A 22,036-nucleotide genomic window follows, 5' to 3' on the forward strand; every position below is an offset into this window, starting at 1 on the left:
TTCTTGAATTGTAAGCTCCTTGGGCCTGGGACTGTCTTTCTGTGTTTTTGTGTGTATGTTCATACAGCGCCTCGCAGAGTTTGATCCTGGTCTATGATTGGGGTCCATAGGTCCTCCCATAATACAAATCATCAATCAATAATAAATAACTGTCCACTGTCAATTCCAGCTGGATCACTTTCTCTCTGTGGGTCACTTCTCAATCATCAAAGTATTGTGTGTGTGTGTGTGTGTGTGTGTGTGTGTGTGTGCGTGCGGGGGGTGTCTACAAGCCCACCAGTGGGCCATATACTTGGCTGGTGTAAATCAGCATAGTTCTGTTGATGTCAATGGAGTTATGCCAATTTACACCAACTGATATCTGGTCCAACGTTGCAACTCAGTGTCCAAATAATAAATGAGACCACCTATGAGAAGCTGTTAGGATCATTTTAATAAACATTTGTGTTCATTTCATGCCTTTTGAAACAACTGCTCTCTGCTCAAGTCTATGCAGTTACAGTTCATAGAAACACAAAACAATGCTTCTAGGATGCAAGTTTTAATACTGAAAGAGCTGTAGGGGATAGGTCAGCAGCTCTAGGGAAGCAGGAGGGAATGTAAATGAAACTGCATGAAATCTCAGTTGCTGATTTCTACCCTGGTTAAAACCATTCTGCTAAGTACGGTAGATCCTCCTGCTATAAATCCCCAAGGAAAAAAGACTGTTGCCATTTCTCATTCTTCCCAATAAAGGGAACTGCTCTCGATTTTTACCATCACATAGTTGTTCCAGATGGAGAACAAGGGGTTAATTCTAGTTAAATATTGATCCAAAAAAATGCCATAACATCCAATTAATGAATGGTCTAAAGCCATATTTGCTAAATTGCTGCAAAGCCGACTGCTGGAAAGTTAGCAGATTGAAAGACAGGTGGTTTAAAACCTTAAAAAAAAAAAAAAAAAAAAAAAATACCCACAGTTGGATTCAGAGAGAGATTCTGGGAGTGGTCACTTCACGCTTCATATCCTTAATTGGTTTGTTTTAAACAGTTTTGTCTCCAGCACTTACATCTTACTGATCTCAGGAATCTTAATGGACTTTTTAGGCCTGATTCTAATCTCATGTACACAGGTTTTACACTAGTGTGTAACTCTACTGTCTTCAGAGGAGTGACTCCTGTTTAATATGGATGACGGTGAAGTCAGAATTGAGCCCATAGCCTCCAGCATTTTGTTTCACAATGGATTATGATGTGGAGTTTTGAACATGTAAATCCAAAGCATCAAATACTGCCACATCTTTTTTAGACTGATGGGCTTTACCTTTTTTGTGCCAGCTGGGCTTGTGCTAGAATGAATGGCCCAGATGCTTGGGAGTGTCCGGCGCACAGCTTGGCTAAGACGTGAGAAGGGGAGCAGAGGTGAAATTAGACTACTTTTTTCTGCCCCACCAGTTCTGGAGGAAGCTGGGGTCTAAACCAATGAACTCATGCTGGCTGGTAATGACCCTGAATGCTGGGGGGGTAGGTAGCATAAAGCCAGCTGTGCCTGCTTTAACCCCGGGGGGGGATTTCATTATGGAAAGGGAATCAATCCCTGCTTGGCTGCGTAAGCCAGCGTTTGGGCCATTTCTGCACAACTAGAGCAGTGTAAAGAGGACAGAACAGGACCATGGATCTGGAACAATGACCAGCTTTGCCAGGAACATCACTGGGCCTGTGAGCTTTTTCAGTAAAATTCTAGACTTTTTAATACAGAAAACACCAGTGTCCTCAGCTGGTCACCTCTGTGTCTGTAAAACAAACAGGGTTCCCTCCTCCCATACCACTTAGAATAAAACCTGGACTCAGCAGGACTCCCCACTGAGAAGCAAGAGTGCCACAGTCACTCATTTAAATTGGGAGTTTCCAGACCCAAGTCAGGAGAGCTAATGGCTTACTGAATGGATGTAATTGCTCATGAAAAATCATTAACAGATTTCCTCTGTCAGACCCTGTTGACTCATCATTTTGTTTACAAATGAGCATTCACTGTACCAAAGCCAATGACATCAAGCAGAACAGAAGCATCAGTTGAAAGGGAAGAATAACCACTACAGCAGTTCACCAGCTCTTTCCATTTGCCGTAATGGACTCGTAATCCTGATGCTGAAAACGGACCCTTCAGCTTCCATAGAGCTTCTCAAGCTTAGGATTTCTTTCTCTTTCTTTCTTTCTTTCTTTCTCTTTCTTTCTTTCTTTCTTTCTTTCTTTCTTTCTTTCTTTCTTTCTTTCTTTCTTTCTTTCTTTCTTTCTTTCTTTCTTTCTTTCTTTCTTTCTTTCTTTCTTTCTTTCTTCAGTTTTCTTCTTCTTGAGAACTTCTTCTCCACTGATAAAACCCTTCTCTCCCTCTTTTGACTCACACTCATTTCAGGTCAAACCCTGAAGTTCTTTCTTAAAGGTTCTGATGGGAGCTTGCCTGACTAAAACTGAGGGAGGATTTCAGGATATGGGCCCCATAAGTCGAGCAAACAGAGAGCAAAGCTGAGAGTGAGCAGCAGCAATTAGGTTAGGTATTTTGTAGAGGGATGCAAAACATTCTAGAGTTGAGTAAGTCACCAGCAATCTTTTTTTCCAATAAAAGTATTTTAGTAGTGAATGATGGCTATTTGGACAATAAAAGAGGCAAGATCCCAGAAGGCCTTTTGTGATCAGCTTTGGGATACCCACATCTAGTTGGTAGTTTTGCCATTTATAGACTTTCGGTATTTGCTGACAAAAGAAACAATCTTTCAGAACTGTTTGTTTGAAGAATAATTAATAAAGTTGCCAAAACTAATAGGCTGTCTTTATTGCTCAGCACTCACAGCAGACCATGAGGGTGCCCCCAAAGTAAGCAGAGAATGCACTGTGTGAAAATGAAATCTTCTAAATTGCCTCACCAGGTGAGGAAAGATGGTCCAGTGGTTAGGCTGGGATCCAGGAGACCTGGGTTCAATTCCCTACTCTGCCACAGACTTCCTTTGTGACTTTGGGCAAGTGACTTAGCCTCTCTGTGCCTCTGTTTACCATCCATAGAATGGGGATAATGGCACTGCCTTACCTCATGGGTGTTGTAACGATAAATACATTAAATATTGGGAGGTGCTCAGACACTATGGTGATGGAGGTCAGATACATACCTTAGATAGATTGCTATGCCTTGAACTAGGGCCAGAATTTAGGGCCAGAACCTGCACTAATGAGCAGAGCCCATCCACTCCCCTCAACCAACAAGATGTCCTGGAGGCAAGATTTCTAAGTAGAGAAAAATCAAGGGCAATCTCTAAATACCTCACATAGCCAAATTCAGACCAGATTAAGCAGCTGCAACTTTGCTGACTTCAATAACAGCTGCATCCACCCTTAGGGTATGTCTACGCAGCAAAGAAAAACGCACGGCTGGCCCATGCCAGTGGACTCAGGCTACGGAGCTATTTCACTGCTGTGCAGATTTCTGGGCTCGGGATGGAGCCTGGGCTCTGAGACCCTGCGGGGTGGGAAGATCCCAGAGTATGGGCTTCAACCTGAGCACAGAAGTACACCCAGCAGTGAATCAGCCCCACCACCCCAGCCCTGCGAGCCCGAGTTGGCTGGCACGGGCCAGCTGCAGGTTTTTCTTTGCTATGTAGACATACCCTAAGTGTCTGAATTTGGCGCTCAGACTAACATTGGAAAACCAGAAGAATGCTTGATCACAGGAAGCCAAAATCTTTCAGTGAGTAGGGGCCTCTAGATATTGTCAATTAACTGTTCTAAAACAGGGAATGATTTTATCTCCTACTGTCCAAAATACTGATTTCATCTAGTAGGGAACCCAAAGTTGGGACAGAAAATGTCTGTAAACTCTTAGGTGGCACAGTGGAAAATGGCAGATCCCATCAAGGCTTATTCAAGATGTTATAGTACATGAGCTGAACTGGAAAGTGCAGTGAGACAATGGAAACAAGTGCAGCAATTGTATGAAAATGTCCAATAGCTGGCGTAGTAGAGTCAGGGCACAGGAATCACCCAAACTGCAATAGCTTAGATGAATAAAGTACCAAGGTTGCAGAAATCTACCAACCAGGAGGCCTTTCTATTAGAGGTGTTTTGTATTTAAAACATAAAGACATGTGGAGGCCTACTGAAGCCTGAGAAGGGATGAAGAACAAAGCCGTTCCCACCACCAACTTTACATTATTTCTCTAATGCAAGACAGTCTCCTCCACCGTCTTTTCACACAGGAATTGATTAGAATCCCAATTAACCATCCATCACACAAGTCTCAGACATTTTATAGCTGCCTGTAGAGTTATCTTAGCAGGGAGGCACGCTAACCCAGAAACTTCCACCGGCTCTGGAGGATTTTAGCAAAGCAGCTTCCCTTAAAGTCAAGGGGAGTCATGTGGTTAAAACCCCGCGACAAGCTCTGGCAGTGTAGGTGCCTGAATTTCTGAAGACATTGTTCAAAGCAGGCCTGTGTATGGTGCCAGCCCAGAAGCTCCGTGTTAGCACACGGACACCACCATTTATCTGAATTTCTGTTTCTTTCAAAGAAAGGTCTTTCGTTATTTCCCTTGAAGGAGAAAAACGTGATCCAAAGACTAAACGTAAAGAGAGGTGAATGTTAATTTGAGAGTCTTATGGGACCTGTTCTGCACAGCTCTCTCCCTGCATTACCATGAAACTCATATGCCCCCCTACTCCCCCGCTCAGGCCTGGACTGCAGCTGCAACATTACACGAGTTCCTCCACTCCGAGTACTGTTAAGGTCCAAGGGTGTTGTCAGGGCAGGTGTTTTATGTTGCAAAGGAGCTGGGGGAATGGATGTCATCTATATGTAACGAAGTAGTGAAGTTATTAATGCTGGAACATTTTTTTAAATTCCTGCCCTTTACAGAAACTCTGCATCCTTCATGCTGCTAGGAAGACTGGTCAAGCTTATTATGTTAGTCTTCATCCTGTATTAAATTTAATACTTCTAGATTATACAATCAAATCCCTGAAGAATGGGCAAGATGAAGGACTAAAGAGTAACAGGCTCCAAAGGGGCCATCCTAGCCAAAATAGTGTATATTTAAGCAATGAGATCCTGTATGTCCTTTAAAAATCAGCCCTCTTGGAAATGCTGTTCTTCTGCCTGTGTTCTCCTGGGAGCAGAGAATATATCAGTCCAAGAGTGCCTCATTCCAAGGGTATTCACACTACTTTTGAAAGCTATACTAAAATGTCCTTCTTGAAATTGTTTGGAATAAGATGTCTGATCTGTTCAGACTATATTTTGTTAGCTGCTATTTCCTCAGGAGAGTCTCCCTTGCCCCACTCAAGCTGTGTTTCTCATTTATGTTTAGCTTTGGCTTTGGCAACAGATTCAAAATATTCTAACTCCTTCCCAGAGGCAGGAATTGTGCATTGACAATAAATTTGGCTCCTCAATCTTCAGAGGTTATTTTCTTAATACACTACTACTAATACTTAGCACTTCACATCTTTAAAGTGCTTTGGATGCATTTCAGTGCAGGTCTGCTCTGAAAAGTGGCCATTAACAAATAGCACCTTCTTACTTAATAGAGCCATTCTTTGCACATGCTTAGTCACATCTGCTTAGTCTAGTAATAGAGGCATTTTACTCATCAGCCCTGTAAAACAAAGTTATGGAGAATGAGCAGCATTCTAGTCCTTTTTGTGTATCTTCAATCAAAATTGTTTATCGAATTCCAATAGTTCCCCCTGTGCAAATCAATTGAAGACAACTGTGCTGCACGGCTGTCACTGAGGACATAGTTTGATGTGCAGAACTTTTACTGTTGGTGTTGATGTCCAAGAAGGAAACCACACAACTTTACTCTCAGATCCCAGGGGAGTTTTCAGGTCTGATAAGGGGAAAAATTCTTTTACTTGCTGAGTCATAGAGTTTAAGGCCAGAAGAGACCACCAGATCGTCTAGCCTGACCTCCTGTATATAGGTCACAAACAGCACCCCACACCCACACACTAACCCAACAACCGAAATTGAACCAAAATATTACAGCCAACAAGAGACTAGACTGCTACAGGCAGAGACTAGGCGGGATCAAGGTGTACTAGTGCCCAAGGCCTCCACAACTGAGGCCCCCCACAATGGCAGGGAAATGATTAAGTGTGAAATACCCAGATAATCCTGGCAAGTGAACCAGACTCACATGCTACAGAGGAAGGCAACTCCCATCCCAAGGTCATTGCTAATCTGACCTGGGGGGAAAATTCCTTCCCAACCCAACATATGACAATCAGTTAGACTCTGACTATGTGAGCAAGAACCAGCCAAGCATCTGAGATAGAGACTACTCAGTGCCACCTCAGAGCCCTGGCCCTCCCTCTCCAACATCCCACCTCCAGCCATGGCCATCCCACAACAACAAAAAACAGAATACACCGGGGAAGGGGCACTCTCTTCCTGACCCCTGCAGGTGGCTGGCTGAAACTTTGAAGCATGCGCTTTTAGGAACATAAGACACAAACTGGAAGTGGACCCCAGGGCTGTTGAGCCCTGTCCCATATCATCACAAGTTACCCCATCATACAGTGGCGCACACACTTGATATGTAAATCACTGAGACAAGAGACATGAAATCCGATTATGCCTCTTCTATAAAGTCACTTGGTAGAATACAACTGAAAGTGCTCAAAAGGTCAAACCCTGCACTTTAAGGGCCAAACCCTGCTTAACTTACTTTGGGGCAACTCCCGTTGACTCGGTCCTAACACCTCTATCTTAACACATCCCTAAGGTAGATGATACTAGCCCCATGTTAAATATTGAGAAAACTCAGACAGAGAGATTAAATGGCTTAACTAGGGCCACAATGAATAAGAAAAGCCGCCAGGATTAGAATTTAAGAGTACATGGCTTCCAGGCCTGCCCTCAATCCACTACATTACTCTTCCTTCTTCTCTTACAGAAGGCATCTATACAAGACAAATGACATTCTCCAGACTGTCAGGAGTAACAAGGCTGATTAGCTCTGTAGTTATATAAATCCAAATTAAGGAAAAATCACTTACCTCACTGGATTCAGCAGTTGGAGATCTATTTTACCAAGTCATGATGATGTAAAGTACTTTTCTCTACTTTCCCAGTACATACTTTGCCCTGCCACCTCTAAGTTTTGTGGAAACAGATGTTTCTAAGAGCATCTGGAAAGATCTAGTAAATATATTAAAATCCACTGGGTATTGTAGTGGTAAGAAACTACAATTAAAATAAAAATAAAATTAGCATCATGAGGTGCATAGGAGGTAATGTTAAATTTCAGATTCTCCCCAAAACTTTAAAACTTAACAGCAATGAGAGTCTTAATAGAGAGCAATTATTTTAGTGCAGATCTTGTTAACATACTGCATAGAGTGACTCGCTGCAGTTCAGAAACTCGAGATGGGAATATATCTAGTAGCAACCATGGCCCAACTTTCCCTTCCTTTCATTTGTTGCAACCCAGTGGGAAGAACTTGATTCAAACCACAGGAAAAAAATAATTAATAAAAAAAATTGTCTACATCAGTTGTTCTCTAAATGGGGATGCTTCTCCCAGTTAGCCAGGATCTAACCGAAAGCTACCTCCCATTTAACCTCTGACACCTGTTTGCAAAAACATTATCCATATCGGGGTGGGCAAACTATGGACCGCATCCGGCCCGTCGGACCTTTAAATCCGGACCTCAAGCTCCAGCTGAGGAGCAGGGTTGGGAGCTTTCCCCACTCCAGTGATCCAGCCGGGGAGCGCGGTTGGGGGCATGCCTTTCTCCGCTTGTGCAGCAGTCCGCGCGACTTACGGAAGCAGGAGCAGCCAGGGGGCTCCGCACGCTGCCCCCGCTCCAAGTGCCAGCTCTGCAGCTCCCATTGGCCAGGAACTGCAGCCAATGGAAACTGCGGGGGGAAGGGGTGCCTGTGGACGGGGCAGCGCGCAGAGCGGCATGGCCACACCTCCAGAGGAGGAGACGGGCCACTGTTTCCAGGAGCCACTTCAGGTAAGCACCACCCAGATCCTGAACCCCTGAGCATCCCCTGCACCCCAACCCCCTGCTCCAGCCCTGATTGCCCTCCAAACCCTTTGATCCCGGCCCGGAGCACCATCCTGCACCCCAAACCCCTCATCCCCAGCCCCACCCCATAACCTGCACTCCCAGCCACAGCCTCACTCCCCCCCACCCCATGTACCCTAATCCCCTGCCCCAGATGAGAGCCCCCTCCCACCCTCCGAACCCCTCCATCCCAGCCCGTAGCACCCTGCTGCACTGCAAACCGCTCATCCCCAGCCCCACCCCAGAGTCTGCACCCCCAGCCAGAGCCCTCATCCCTCCCATGTGCCCTAATCCCCTGCCCCAGCCAGCCCTCCATACAATTTCCATACGGAGATGTGGTCCTCCGGCCAAAAAGTTTTCCCACCCCTGATCTATATCAAAATGTTAGCCTTCATATCTCCTCTTTTTAATAAAGTGCCATCAACGGCCATCAATATTTACCTAAAACTTCTCCTATACAGATTTCTCTGAATAGATATTAGCCAGGATATGCCCTAAAATCAAGAAAGCCTGGTTTTCACGGGCTCATTTCACTACAGCTACCAACCAGGTAGCCATCAGAAAGCAATGACTTTTGATCACTATCAGCCCAAAGTGCTTTAGAAGCTGGGAATTGCCATCTGACTGCAGGATAAAATCCAATAACTAAAAAGTTTATATTTCAGAAACAGAAAGGTATGAAAGATCTGAATATTTTAAACAGAGATGGGACATTCCCTTGAATAACAAGAAGGTATGTATTTGGGTGTGTCCAATCCCAGCATTAGGCAGTTTTGTTTCTTGGTTGGAACCAAAACAGGCTTATTCTCCAGTTCCTGTTCCAATTCACATGCCTCTGAAATCTTGTGAGAATAGCTAATCTTGAGCAATTCTGGCCCAAGATGTTGGCAGTTTCGAGTGAACAACTGGACCCATATTGCGCGATTTCTATCATTCAAGACCAACTGTCCTGCATTTTGGCCCATGCTGCCATAACAATAGCTGGTGAGATTTTGGTGGCATCTAATTCAAGACTTGCTAGTGCTTAAATCTGAACCTGGATTTGTAGCCTAAATCTGATCTGATCATGTTTCCTTGGCCCACCTCTAAAATACAGTACCCTTTCAGCTCATGGAGAGTCTTGATGTGTTTAACAGCGCATGGTCGAAGTTTCTGGAAGTATATTAAGTAGCTATTGGAATAACATGTGTGACTAATAATAAATCACACGCACCCTATAATCCCCTTCACTGTGTAATGCAATGCTGGGAAAAGAGGCCTGGATATAGAAAAGATGTATGAACGCACAGACTATTCCCCATTTGCTCGATAACTGTGTCCTTGTTCCCCAGAGAAGCTCCGTATGCCAAAAGCACCCCACTGAAAAACAAGGAGGCAGAGACCCAGGGGAGGACTCAGGGAATGTCTGTTTTGTAGAGAATGTTCCCCCCTCTATGTGACCGAATATCCATGTAAGAGTAAGGTTAACAGCCCCTCCATGCTCTGTAACCTTGATAAGACGGGCCAAAGAGCACAGCCACGGCACAGGGCCCAGTGATAACACTGCCACTAATACCATTGCTCAGAGTGGGGCTAAGAGGAGCATGGAGGGAGAGGCCCCCCTGTGCAGCTCACCAGGTATCACTGGGGTTTGGCCCAGGTTTTCATGGGTATCCCTGTTTTCCATCTTTATCCATTGCCATAGCCCCAGTCCCTGTTGCACTGCTGAAAACTCCATGATCCAGAGTGGGTTATTCTCAAACACCAGGTCTGCAGCAGCCTTGGGGAGGGTATTGTTTAAAACAAAAAACAAAAAAAACAAACCACATGTGAGGGGAGCTTAGGTGCCATGATAGACATCCTGGGGCAGCCTCATGCCTCGTGCACCTCCATTAAGTTCAGTGGAGATCCAGCAGGTGTGAATTTGCCTCACACCATCTGTAAAGCTTAGGGGACTATGTCTGTGTTTAATTACTCTATTTCCCCTTCTCCTGAAAAATAGTACATTATAAAATTGGTGGGGGCAGGAAAGGAAGCTGGAAATGGCAGCTTCATTTCTGTTCAAACCACTCACGACTGTCATTGAACTTCTGGCCATTGCTGACCCACTGTGTTTCAAGAAAAGGTGGCCTGATTATTCACAGCTCCTACAGTGCTCTGTGCCTCTGGGCTCCATTGTAGACAGAGATTTGCGTGAGAAATGATGGCATATTCCCCCAACTGAGCAATATTATGGACAGAACAAGAGTAATGAGGCACGATTATCAGGAACAGCGCTATCAGCCTTTCTGATTGGCTTGTCACATCTAAAACAGCCTCATCTAGATTCAGCCTCAGATCAGCCTCTTCTAAAGCAGGCGCTCCAGAGATTCTGCTCAACCTCACCCTGTCAGAATGGGGGCTGCCAGCAGAACTGTTATACAGCTGCTGGATATTAATACTGTTCTTTCTGCTGAAAAACATCAATAAATTCTAGGGCCTCCCTTAGTGAGGGATCATTTCAGCCAGTCTGCTGCCTCCTCCACTTGCTCTAAGCTGTTACTTCCAAACTTCTAATGAAAACAGGGAGCTGCAATTGTTACTCTACCAACCTAGAAACGGGAAGGGGGGGGACGGGACAACAAAGCAGACAACACTTGCAAATTAGCAACTCTACTGCTAACTTCATGGCTAACTTCCCCTCCTGCCACTTTGCTCATGCATCCTGGACTATTTATAGTGTGATTGTTATACGGGTGTTGTCTAGTGGTAGAATAAATGACTGAGCGGTGAGGATCCTTGGGTTCTATTCCTGACTCTGCCACTCACTTGCTTTGTGGCAATGGGCAGGTCACTTTGCCTTTCAGAGCCTCAAATTCCCCACCTGTAAAATGAGGGCATTAATTCTTACCCACCTCAGGTGGGTGCTGAGAGACTTAATTTGTGAATGTTTGTTAATTGCACCTTGATTTATGGGTGGACAGAGCTACAGAAAATGCAACATGTTAATGACTGGTCTTCTGCTCCCTTCTACAAAAAAACATTTCAAAGACCCACCGGGAATAAAGTATACAGGCATTAGCCATGTGCTCTTTTCTGCTTAGCATTTTCTTTTCTCATTGTCAAGAACTTTTACTATTGTTTGATACTATCCTTAATGCAGTAACTGCATGCACAAATGACATGTCAGACTGCTCATTTGTGCACACAATTAGTGCACCTGTGCATGCAACTGCAATAGCTGTGAGCAAATTATCCATGTGTGCCATTCTAAAGGTCTGAATCATTACTTACAGCCACATGCTATCAATAATATTGACTATACTATTAGCTGTGAGCATGTAGCTGTAGGTAAGTGTGACGGGTCTCAGGTATTTTTAATTTACTGTTTTCATGTCTCTCTAGCGCTTGCTTGTTCAATGTTTGCATTAAATTACCTTAGCCAAGGCCTTATGCTTTAATGTCTCTGATAATCCTTTCCAACAAGCTATTGGGCCAGAACAGCATAGGTATTTAGGCACCCAAAGACCTGGATTGATGCCTAGTAGGATTTTAAAAAGTCCCTAAGAGAGCTGGAAGTGGATTAACCTAATCCACAAAAAGGCACTCTTAATGCAGAATAAGAGTGTCCACGTGGGGAGTTAGTGTGGAATAGCTTTAAATTTAAACCCTAACTATTTTGTGCTAACTACGCTGTAAATCCACCAGGTTGACAAGCTCTTAATCAGGCAAAATTTCTGGTTTTGGTGTGAAGCCAGGTGAACCTCACTGACTTAGGCTGAATTTCCCATTGCAATCTGGGGTTCATTTGGACTTGAAACTCAAAGCAGGTGTGGGCACAAGAGGAGTTCTCGGGTGGTTTGAGACCAGCTGGTAAGAACCCAAGCAACATGAATCCCTTTTAGATAAGATCAGTGAGTTTCACATAGCTTTTTTACAGGTTTTTCATCTTTGCATATATCTTGAAATTGCTTAGATGTGTTTCACTCCAACTTCCCATTGTTACCTACTGTTTAGTAGAGATGGGCCCAGGACACTGCGTTCAGATCCGGATTCAAGTCTGAACTTCTCCAAAGAACAATGCGGGTTGGAGCCAGGGCTTTGATCTGGACAGTCAAGTCCTGATCCTACAATCAGATCTACACAGGCACAGAGCTCCACCCACACATATCTGAGATTGGGGGCATAAAGAGTGAACTCTTCAGGCCAGGGACACAGACTTTTATTTTCTCTCTAAAACAATATAATCACAGTAAGAAAAAAAAGATTAATGTGACATAATGACATACTGTAGCTTTGGAACACCACAGTATTTTGCAGCTTCAGATAGTGCGAGCAACCCCCAAAAGCATCAGATGATATAAAAATAAAATGTATTACAGGAACTTTTGCTTTATTTTTAATGTATAAATTAAGTGTAAATCTGCAGTTTCCTTTTTGTGGCTAGTCCTCTGGATTTGTTTGAATAGATGTATGGTTAGAGGAGATTTATTTTCATGTTTGGAGTTTCGGAATTAGTATAAACTAGTACTTCAAAGTGACAAACCTCCTTTAAAACCCAGTCCTATTGAGACACTACAGTATGTTTGGACAGTAAGTAGATGCTTTGTCATACTCCCATGTGGATACAAGTTTTAGTTTGGGAACATTTCTTACTGGTTTTAGACAATATTTTCAAACCCAAATATACACATACTGAAATGGTTTATATAATTCACCCAAGCAGTACATTTTATTTAACAACTCATTATCATAAAACTCATTGATGGCTATCTGATCATTAAACCACAAAATATACTGTTCAGTTAACATGCAGAGTCTGACATAAAGCCACAAGAGCCAGAAAATTCAGAGTTAATGCTGAAACTCCATCATTATCACATGCCACTATGCCTAAGTATTTCAGCATGTAAAATACAGTAAATCAGAAATCCCTGGAGGTCCCCACAACAGAATTGGGTTTAGATTGGTGTTTCAACCCCACTTCCTCAGTTCTGTATGTGCATTAGACATTAAATTGTATTTTAACGGTTATTTCTTCTCATAGTTTAGGGACAGATCCTCAGTGATGACTGCAGCATGCAGAATGGGTGCACAAAGATGGCATAACGTTCACATTTGCACTCCCCTGATCCTGCTGCTGCTGTGAGGAGGACTGAATTAGAGCAGCCTGGAGGCTGCTCTATTTTCTGTTGCTGCAAACAGCCCCCAGGGCCTTGAACAGTGACATTACAACAATTTTTACAGTGGGGGTGCTGAGAACCATTGAACCAAACTGTCAACCCTGTGTATGATGGAAACCAATTCAAGCCGGGGGTGCTGCCAGACCTCCCAGTATCCCAACTTCCAGCCCCTTGGGCTTGAAACACAACCAGGAATGAATGTGGGACACAGGTATCTCAGCCATACCTCCTTCCCCCTGCTATGACAACATCACAGATAGAGAGTGACATAAGAGCCCATACATTGGCTGTACACTTTTGGATGATTCCCTTATACTAGGGTAATCCTCAGCAGGCCAATTAAACCAGCTTTATGGCCAACTTGCCCCTTGTGTAGTGTAAAGTGGCTACACCATAACAGAATATCATGCCCTTAATATCCTTTTTTGGGGTTGATCATCTAAGGTGCAGAGCATCTCCTGGGAATTACTGAGTGCCCTCAACTCAAGTCCATGTGAAATTACAGTACTCAGCACATTGGAGGATTGGGCCCTTAACTAATTATCTTTCAAAAAGGAAATTAAAAGGCATACCAGGGACATGGCGTGAGGTTTAAGGGTCCTTCAAATTTAATAGTCCAGAATCTGACCTGTTACAATAGTGTAAATATGGAGTAAATCCATTGGGGTTTCTCAGGTTTAACACCAGCATACCTGAGATTGGAATCTGGTCCCATATAGCAATGGCCCCATTTACACTTAACCGTGTTTCCTAAGCTCTGACAGCACCCCACTGTAGAAGGTACCCACTAAAGAGAGCACATATATTCATCATCATCTTTGGAGGCATGGATTCAAATCCTGTTGAGGTTACATGTGATGAAAATACATTGGTGGTCCCATTCTAGCACTTCACAGGGGATAGTTATTGTCCCTATCACAAAAACACAAGTTGTTATAGATAGGCAATCTCTGCTCAGGAGAGCCAAACCTGGAACTTCCCCACTAGCCTTCTGGGGGAAGTTCCAGGTTTGGCTCTCTCTCTCTTTGTTTCAAAATCCCTCCTTAAAACACATGCCTTCCACTAAACCTACCAGTCTTAACTCACTTCTTTCATAAGTGCTTTAACAGAATCTTTCATTAACAAAACACATAATAGCAACACTCTGTTAATCTTCCTCTACTTATCTAGAGAATCTGCATGGGCATTTTGTCTGGCCTTTTAGACCCCAATTCAGCAGAGCACTTAAGCCTGTGCTTAATAAGTCAATGGAACTATTCAGGGGCTTAAAGATAAGCACTGTGCTGAATAAAGACCTCAACCCATTGTACAGTGTTGAGCACACTGTCAGAACATAAATAATATATTAACAACATAATAAATAACAAAAAATCTGCTAGTAATATTTGAGGTACTGAGTAGAGGAAGCATAAGCAATACCTACCCACACTAGACCTGAATAGTTTTCTCTCTGGGCAATACATCTGTCCCCCAAACGTATATTATTTATTCATTATTATTTCTACAGCACTATAGGTGTGCATGGTGCTTTACAGACAAGCACAGTCCCTTCACCAAAAGAACATACAGACTAAAGGCCTGATCATGCAATCCACTACTCACAAAAGCAGTCTTTACCTCCATGAGTCCCACTGACTTCAAAAGGATTAGTCATATGAGTAAGGGTTGCAGGATGGGTCCCTTGATTTCTTTCCAAACAACAGCCCCCATAACACTACTCATTACATTTTCTGTAATATAAATTCTCTTTAGCCTAACCTGTGTTTGGAATGAATCAACCAGTCATTTCATACTTTTTCAAACTCATTTAAAAAAAAAAAAACACCCTAATCTACAAAAGCACTTTTTTAAAAAAAAATACTTTAACTCATTTGAGTTATATGGGGAGGAGGGGAAACCAACACAACCTGGGAACCCACTAACTGCTGAAAAGTGGAGCTTATAATAGAAACATGGATAGACCCTTAGCTAAAACACCATGCCAGCTGCTGTGTAATATATTTTCCTGCTGTGTTCCCAGGGCTGGGACGCAAAATGTATCAGAATATTTCATTGTCTCGAAGGTGGAAATTGATGTTAGATTTTTTTTCAGTGCAAAGAAACATTATATTACAATCCTCATCTTGATATAGTTGCTCTGGGAGTTGGAAATAAAAGCAGCTTGTTAACTTGTTGACAATCCTAATGATTAAGAAAAAGGGGGGTAAATTTAAAAGCTCTTCTTCCAACTAAATGGCAGGTAAGAGGGTTTCCAGCAGACTAGGTCAACACTTCTAGAGATTCACACTTCAAGTGAATGGGAAATGAACAAATATTAAGCAGGAACAAATGTTAATAGTATGTTGCATTTATGTATTGCTGAACCTTCCATGCAAGGAACACAAAGCACCTTCACAACCATAATCCTTAACACTCAGTGAGGTGAGCTCAGTAACTACAGTAAGATCAGTTTATAGATCAGTTTACTGAGGCACAGGGAAGCGACTTGCTCAAGGATATACAGAGAGTCAGAGTCAGGATTAGAAGTCTGTTCTCCTGACTCCCAGCCCTATGCTATAATCACTAACCTACACTGCTCCCCTTGTGTAAATATACATTTTCTAAGAGCTTGATCCTGTAAGGTGCTGGGTGCATCCAACTCCCAATGACTTCAACAGAAGCTGAGGGGGCTCAGAACCTTGTGGCACCCACCCCTCAATGCCACGTACATCATTGTTTAACCACACTTCTAATGACACACCCATTCTTAATATGCTTTCATTATATAAGTGACAATCTTCCTAGTCATCGCTATGTATAGATATGATCCCGAGTACAGCATTTATTTCTGCAATCATTGAATCACTACAAAAATTAATTACTCCCCCCTTCCCCCCCAAAAAAAGGATCCATCTTGTCAGTCGCTAGAGAGAATTCACTGGCTTTACATTTTTCAGAGTAGCAGCCGTGTTAGTCTGTATTCGCAAAAAGAAAAGGAGTCCTTGTGGCACCTTAGAGATTAACCAATTTATTTGAGCATAAGCTTTCGTGAGATGCATCTGATGAAGTGAGCTGTAGCTCACGAAAGCTTAGGCTCAAATAAATTGGTTAGTCTCTAAGGTGCCACAAGTACTCCTTTTCTTTTTGCTTTACACTATAAACCCGAGTTTTCAACCTTGCTCTGACACTGACTCCATCCGCAGACTAGGGCAAGTCTCATAATCTCTGCTTCAGTTCCCACATGCTATGAATAGCAATAAATATACTTACACAATTGCCTCACAGAGCACCAAAAGGAGGCATCAATATCTATAAAGTGCTTTACAGAGGAAAAAGACTAGATATTTTAAGTGCTGATAAATGATGGCTTATTCGTTATTGTTAATTGTTGCCCTCAAGTGACTCTAAATTAGAAAAACCTGTACTATTCATACAGGCTGGTATTTTCGAAGGAGGCTGAGGAAGTTTAGGTGCCTTTTTGCCATTGAGTTTCCATGGAAGTTGGGCACCTAACTCCGTAGTGCCCTTAGAGAATCTCAGTCACAGTGCCTAATCCTGCAGTCATTACACAGGGCATGCCCCTGCAAAGTGCTGAGGCCCTCCATGTAAGGAATGCTGAGCACCCAGCACAGCAGCTGAAATCATCGAAAGTAGAGGTGTGTTCAGCAACTCTGAAAGTCAGGCCCTCAACTCCCACTGACTGACAGGCCTGGACCCACATCATGCCCACGTCTTTTTGTGGCATTAACTTAAAAGCCACAATGGTTACCAGATTTCTGATGTCTGGCAGCTTGTACTTTGCCACAGAGGAAAACAATTCAACTTCCCTAAAGCTGGTCTGTGAACTACTGCATTAAGGCTACCTATTTTAACATAGCATGGGGCTGCTGTTGCCAAAGACACCGGTTACACAGGAAACCTTTCTATCATTGCCACTGTAAAGCACGGAAACCCAAAACAAGTGCTCTGTCTTGCCTGTGCAATCAAACAGACTTTTTTATAATCTCTGATGGAGCCGAGTTGTGCCTCTTTCCCAAAAGAAGAAAAAAAGATATAGTGTTAAAGAAGCTCCATTGTTAAATAGTTTGTGACTTTTACTAAAGGGGAATATAGGCATCTTTATCTGGCATTAAAAATTATATTTCATTAATGTTGTAGCCATGTTGGTCCCAGGATATGAGAGAGACTCAACAGGTGAGGTAATATCTTTTAATGGACCAACTTTTGTTGATGGGAGACACACACTTTCGAGCTTCACGGAGCTCATCTTCAGAACTGGAAAAGGTAAAAAGCTAACTACAAGGTGGGACAGATTGTTAAGCATATGGGGTAAACACATGTTGCAAGAAACCACATAAAATAAAGTGGGCAGAGGTGTTAATTTCCAACCCTGAAGAAGAGCTTTGTGAAGCTCAAAAGCTTGTCTCTTCCACCATCAAAGCTGGTCCAATAAAATATATTACCCACCCATCTTGTCTCTATTAACATTTATGCCCACTTGGTAACAAATTGTGACAATGGCAAACTTGCAGCCCAAATGCAATGAAACAATGCAGCCTGTGTCCCCTCACCATGCACTGTATACATCCTGCACTGGCCTGCTGCAGGAATACACAGAGGGACGTGGGAAGAGAACAGCTACAACCGAACACACATTCTTATAGCTGCCTTCCCTCCGCGTCTGTACAGAGAGCAACAACCGAAAAGAAAGAGAAAAATAAAGTCTGTGAGTCACTACTGGTTCACTGGGAACGTGGGAATAAAGACGCTCCTTGATAAAAGAGGGGGCGGTTACATGTGTGCGAAAACCACTGCATGTTTGGCTTCATAGTAAACCAAGCAGGAATCCAATTGACTTTCACAATGGACCTAAATTTATACATGGGTAAATGAATGTAAATCGTTGTGAAAAAAAGGAGCTCACTGTACTCAGCATGTTTCCCCCAACTTCCTAAATACTGTCTAGTATAAGTAAACCAGAATCACTCATCAGAGGAGGCTATGAGATGGATTTGAGTAGAGATGGTCCTGGGAGTGCAGAATCCACATACAAATTCTGACACCCACGTCAGTCCCGGGCAGAAGTTTGGCTTCATTCAACTGCAAACCTCGGAGAGAGGTCTGGGTTTGGCTGCTGACACCCTCTCCCCACCCACCACACAAACCCAAAGTCTGACGGGGTTTTGGGTGCTGGGGTTTGGGACAGGCCACTAAAGAAACAGAGCCTGATCTGCACCACTGAAGTCTGTGGAGCTTTGCAACTGATTTTGATGGGGTGCAGTGTGCACGCTCATGCCCATAGAGACGAGTTACAACATTCAGATCTGGCTCTTGGCTCTGATTCCAACCACCACCACCCCAAAGTCCAGTGGTTCTCAGATCCAAGCTTCTGACCAAATCCCATCTCTAATTTGCATTTATGCCAAGGATGCTTCTGTCAGATACACAGTGGTGTGAAAGCCATATCACGTGAGATGTTTAAAACTGGACGAGACAAAGCACTGGAGAACAGATTGACAGGAACAATCCTGAGGGAGAAACTAATAAATCTTTTCCACCTCTAACTTCCATGACCCTGAGATTCTTAACCCCTCCAGATTTCAGCCAAATGGACGGTTATCGCTTACCCAGCTAGTCATGAAGTTTCAACGTTATTATTAATCCAAGCCTGAGACCCAATCCTAAAATCCTTACATTGACTTTAATAGAGTTTTGCCTGAGTAAGAACTTCAAGAATGGGACCTTGGAGAGTCCAGCCCCAGCCAAGCACTCCAGTCCATGTAGTGCTTGATACCAGTAGGGGCTCACCACACAGTCTGTCTGGGGTGTGCTGAGCCCTGTCCTGCAGAGCTCTAGGTTGCCTTGCAGTCTCTCACCTACTAAACAGCTAGGTTTCTCCCAGCAGGTGGTTTCCCTAATGTAAAACCTACTTCTTTGGTTCCACCAAAGTGCAGCGTCACACGGATTACCTGACATTTCTCCCCCAACAGGTGGTTACTGTGCCCTCCACTTCAAAATCTGCTCCCCTGAGCTGCACTTTTTCAGGGTTAGGGGTTCTCCCCAGTGCAGGGAAAGTTCCCCAACTCTGCCCTCTGGTCCTCCATAGGGGCAAACCTGCTCCCTGCACAGCAGCACTGCGAGGGGACCTTCCAGTTTCTCTCACTCCAGAAGGTTGTGTCCCTCAGTCCTAGAAAACTGAGCTGCAGCATTATCTGGGGCGCCTTGGGAACTTTTCTCAGTGATTCCCCTGATGCTGGAACTCTGCTCTCCCCGGACTCCCCCATTACCCGGGCCCCCTCTATTCCCACCCCTACACGCCTGAGCAGCTACAACATTAGAGGGGCATCTCGATCCCCCACCCCCCGAATCCTGAAAGCTCCCCCGAGCGGCAGCATCACTGGGGGGAAGGTTCCTCGCTCCCTGCGCAGGGGGGGTTCCCCACTGACGAGAGGCAACGTTACAGGGCTGCCTCCGTCCTACCGGAGGGATCCCCACTCCTGAGCCGAGAACGGGGGGGGGGCCCGATCCCGGGCCCGCCTCCCTTCCCCTACCTGGATGTTCCTCTTCTCGCAGGCCGGCCCGGTGCCCTGCACCACGCTGTCCAGCACGGTCACCAGCCCGGAGTCCGGCTCCACGAAGCACGAGTTCCTGGCCCGCCGGATGCCCCGCTCGATGTCGGCGAAGCGGAAGGCGCAGAGCGCCGAGTGCTGGCGGGCCCCCGGCGGGGCGGCTCTCTCGAAGACCCCGAAGAGCAGCTCCTGGGGCGGCGGCGCCGCCGGGGGTCCCAGCCGCAGGGGGGCGGCGGCCGGGAAGACGGAGACCAGGCGGGTGAAGCCGTCGCCGCCCCCGGCCCCGCACTGCAGCCCCACCTGGATGTAGGACTCGGTCAGCTTCTTGGTCTCGCCGGCGCTGGCGTTGGCGCTGCGGCCGGGCTCGGCCAGGCAGATGCGGGCCAGCAGGCTGTGCGAGCGGCTCTCCTTGTCGCCGGCGTTGGCCTCGCTGTTGAGGGCCAGGTAGGCGTAGGCGGCGGCGGGGCCCCGCGGCGGCGGGGCGGGGTGCAGGAAGGCCCGGACGAAGCTGAGCTTGTGGCGGGCCTTGGCCCCCTGCTTGATCTTGAAGATGTTGTCGTCGGAGGGGTTGAGGTCGAAGGTGAAGAGCTTGGCCAGGTCGCCGCGGGCGTTGAGGGCGCGGATGGCGATCTCGGGCGTGTTCTCGAAGCGGTGGTCCTCCAGGCTCTGGTTGCGCGGGAAGAAGGGGCTGCCGAAGCCCGTGTAGGTCGCCCCCACCAGCAGCCGCGTGTCCGGCCTCCCCCCGCCCGCCGGCCCGGCGGGCCGCAGCACCAGCCCCACGGTGGAGGCGTTGGGGTGGTTGGCCGCGATGTTGAGCATGCTGGGGAAGACGGTCACCGGGTCGCCCCCGCCGCCGCCGCCGGCACTGCCCGGCGGGAAGCTCACGGCCACGGCGGAGATGTTGGCCATGCTGCGCAGCTGGCAGAAGCCCTGGTAGATGGAGCCGCACACCACCACGATGCCCTGCTCCGGGTCCGGCTGCAGGATCTTGTTGTAGTTGTTGGTCAGCACCTTGGGGTGCTCGCAGGAGGCCTGGGGCAGCTGGGGCGCGTGGCACAGGGGGTTGTCCGGCACCGGGCCCACCTGCTCCTCCACCTCCAGCGTCAGGTTGGGGCCGGAGAGCTGGTAGAGCCGGTTGACAGCCGCCAGGTAGATCTTGCTGCCCAGCCCATCCAGGGCGAAGTTGTTGGTCAAGGTGGGCGAGAGGAACTTGTGCTGCACCTCCAGGCCGGCGTTGGGGCTGCCGAGCAGGGCGAGCAGCAGCAGGAGGGGGGCCAGCCCCTTAGCGCCTCGCTCCCGGGGAGCCATCCTGCCGCCTGGGCTGCTGCTCTGCAGAGTGCATGAGGCTCCACGGGAAAGGGGGCTTTGCAAAGCCAGGGGAGGAAAACCTGCTTCCTGCGAAGCCAACACGCCTCAGCACTGAGTGACGCCAGGAGGGAAGTCCTGAGCTTTCGTTGCAATCCGCAGCCCTTGCCTGGTTACTGGACCTTCCTCTCTCTCTCTCTTCTCGCCGGCCCGGAGATCGGATGGGGTTAAGCTGGTCCCGATCTCGTCTCTGCAAAGGCTGCACCCTCTCTTCTCTCTCTGACAGCTCCGCGCTGCCTGTGAAGCGATCCGCTGCTCTCAGACTTCTCTCCTTCTCTTCTCCCCTCTCTCCTTTCTGCATTACTCATGGGCTTTTTTTTTTTTTTTTTAAATTTGGGGTTTGTCATGTGAATGTGATTAAGTTAAAGATATTTTCCAAAAGCTGGAAGGCAAGCGTTGCACCAGCCAACCACACAAAGAGGCAGCCCTTGTTCCTTGATAGCAGCTCCTCTTCTAACAAATAACTCTTGTGTTTGTGTTTTTTTCATGTTTCTAATCAGAATATGGGACTGGGACTGAAGGAGAGAGGCGAGATAAGAACTTTTCTCCTCCGGACATAAAGCAAGACTGCAACCAAAAGTAAAAATAGCCCTAACCAAACAACATTAATTGCAGCCAACCCCCTCCCATCCAGAGCTCTTCCCCCCCGCCCCCCAACAGTCAGATTAGGTTAACTCTCACTGCTCTTGAAGTATTGCACTCCCCATAAAGAGACTTGTACAAGAAAGGATAACAAAGAAGAGGAGGTCAGACTGTCTGGGGTTTGGGGGTCAGGAATAAATTAAGTGGACAAATATTCCAAGTATGTGGAGGGGGGAGAATCTCTCCCAATCCCACTGTATTTCAGTCACTGGTACCATGCACTCCTTGTTTTAATGCCCTCTATTCCAATGGAGATGTGTTTGCATTCAGGTGCTCTTTTTTAAATGTGTTCAAGAAA

General features: G+C 45.8%; 1 protein-coding gene across 1 annotated transcript in view; it reads right to left on the reverse strand.

Annotated features, from left to right (window-relative positions):
* PLXND1 (plexin D1) overlaps positions 1-21,039 on the reverse strand; it is a 122,734-nt gene extending 101,695 nt beyond the window's left edge. The window contains exon 1 of the mRNA XM_077822615.1: positions 19,714-21,039. Within this exon, the coding sequence (XP_077678741.1) occupies positions 19,714-21,039 (1,326 nt within the window). The remainder of the gene's footprint in view (positions 1-19,713) is intronic.
* Positions 21,040-22,036: the final 997 nt, after the last annotated feature.

The sequence above is a fragment of the Eretmochelys imbricata genome, chromosome 7, assembly GCF_965152235.1.
Source record: "Eretmochelys imbricata isolate rEreImb1 chromosome 7, rEreImb1.hap1, whole genome shotgun sequence".
Classification (NCBI taxonomy): Eukaryota; Metazoa; Chordata; order Testudines; family Cheloniidae; genus Eretmochelys; species Eretmochelys imbricata.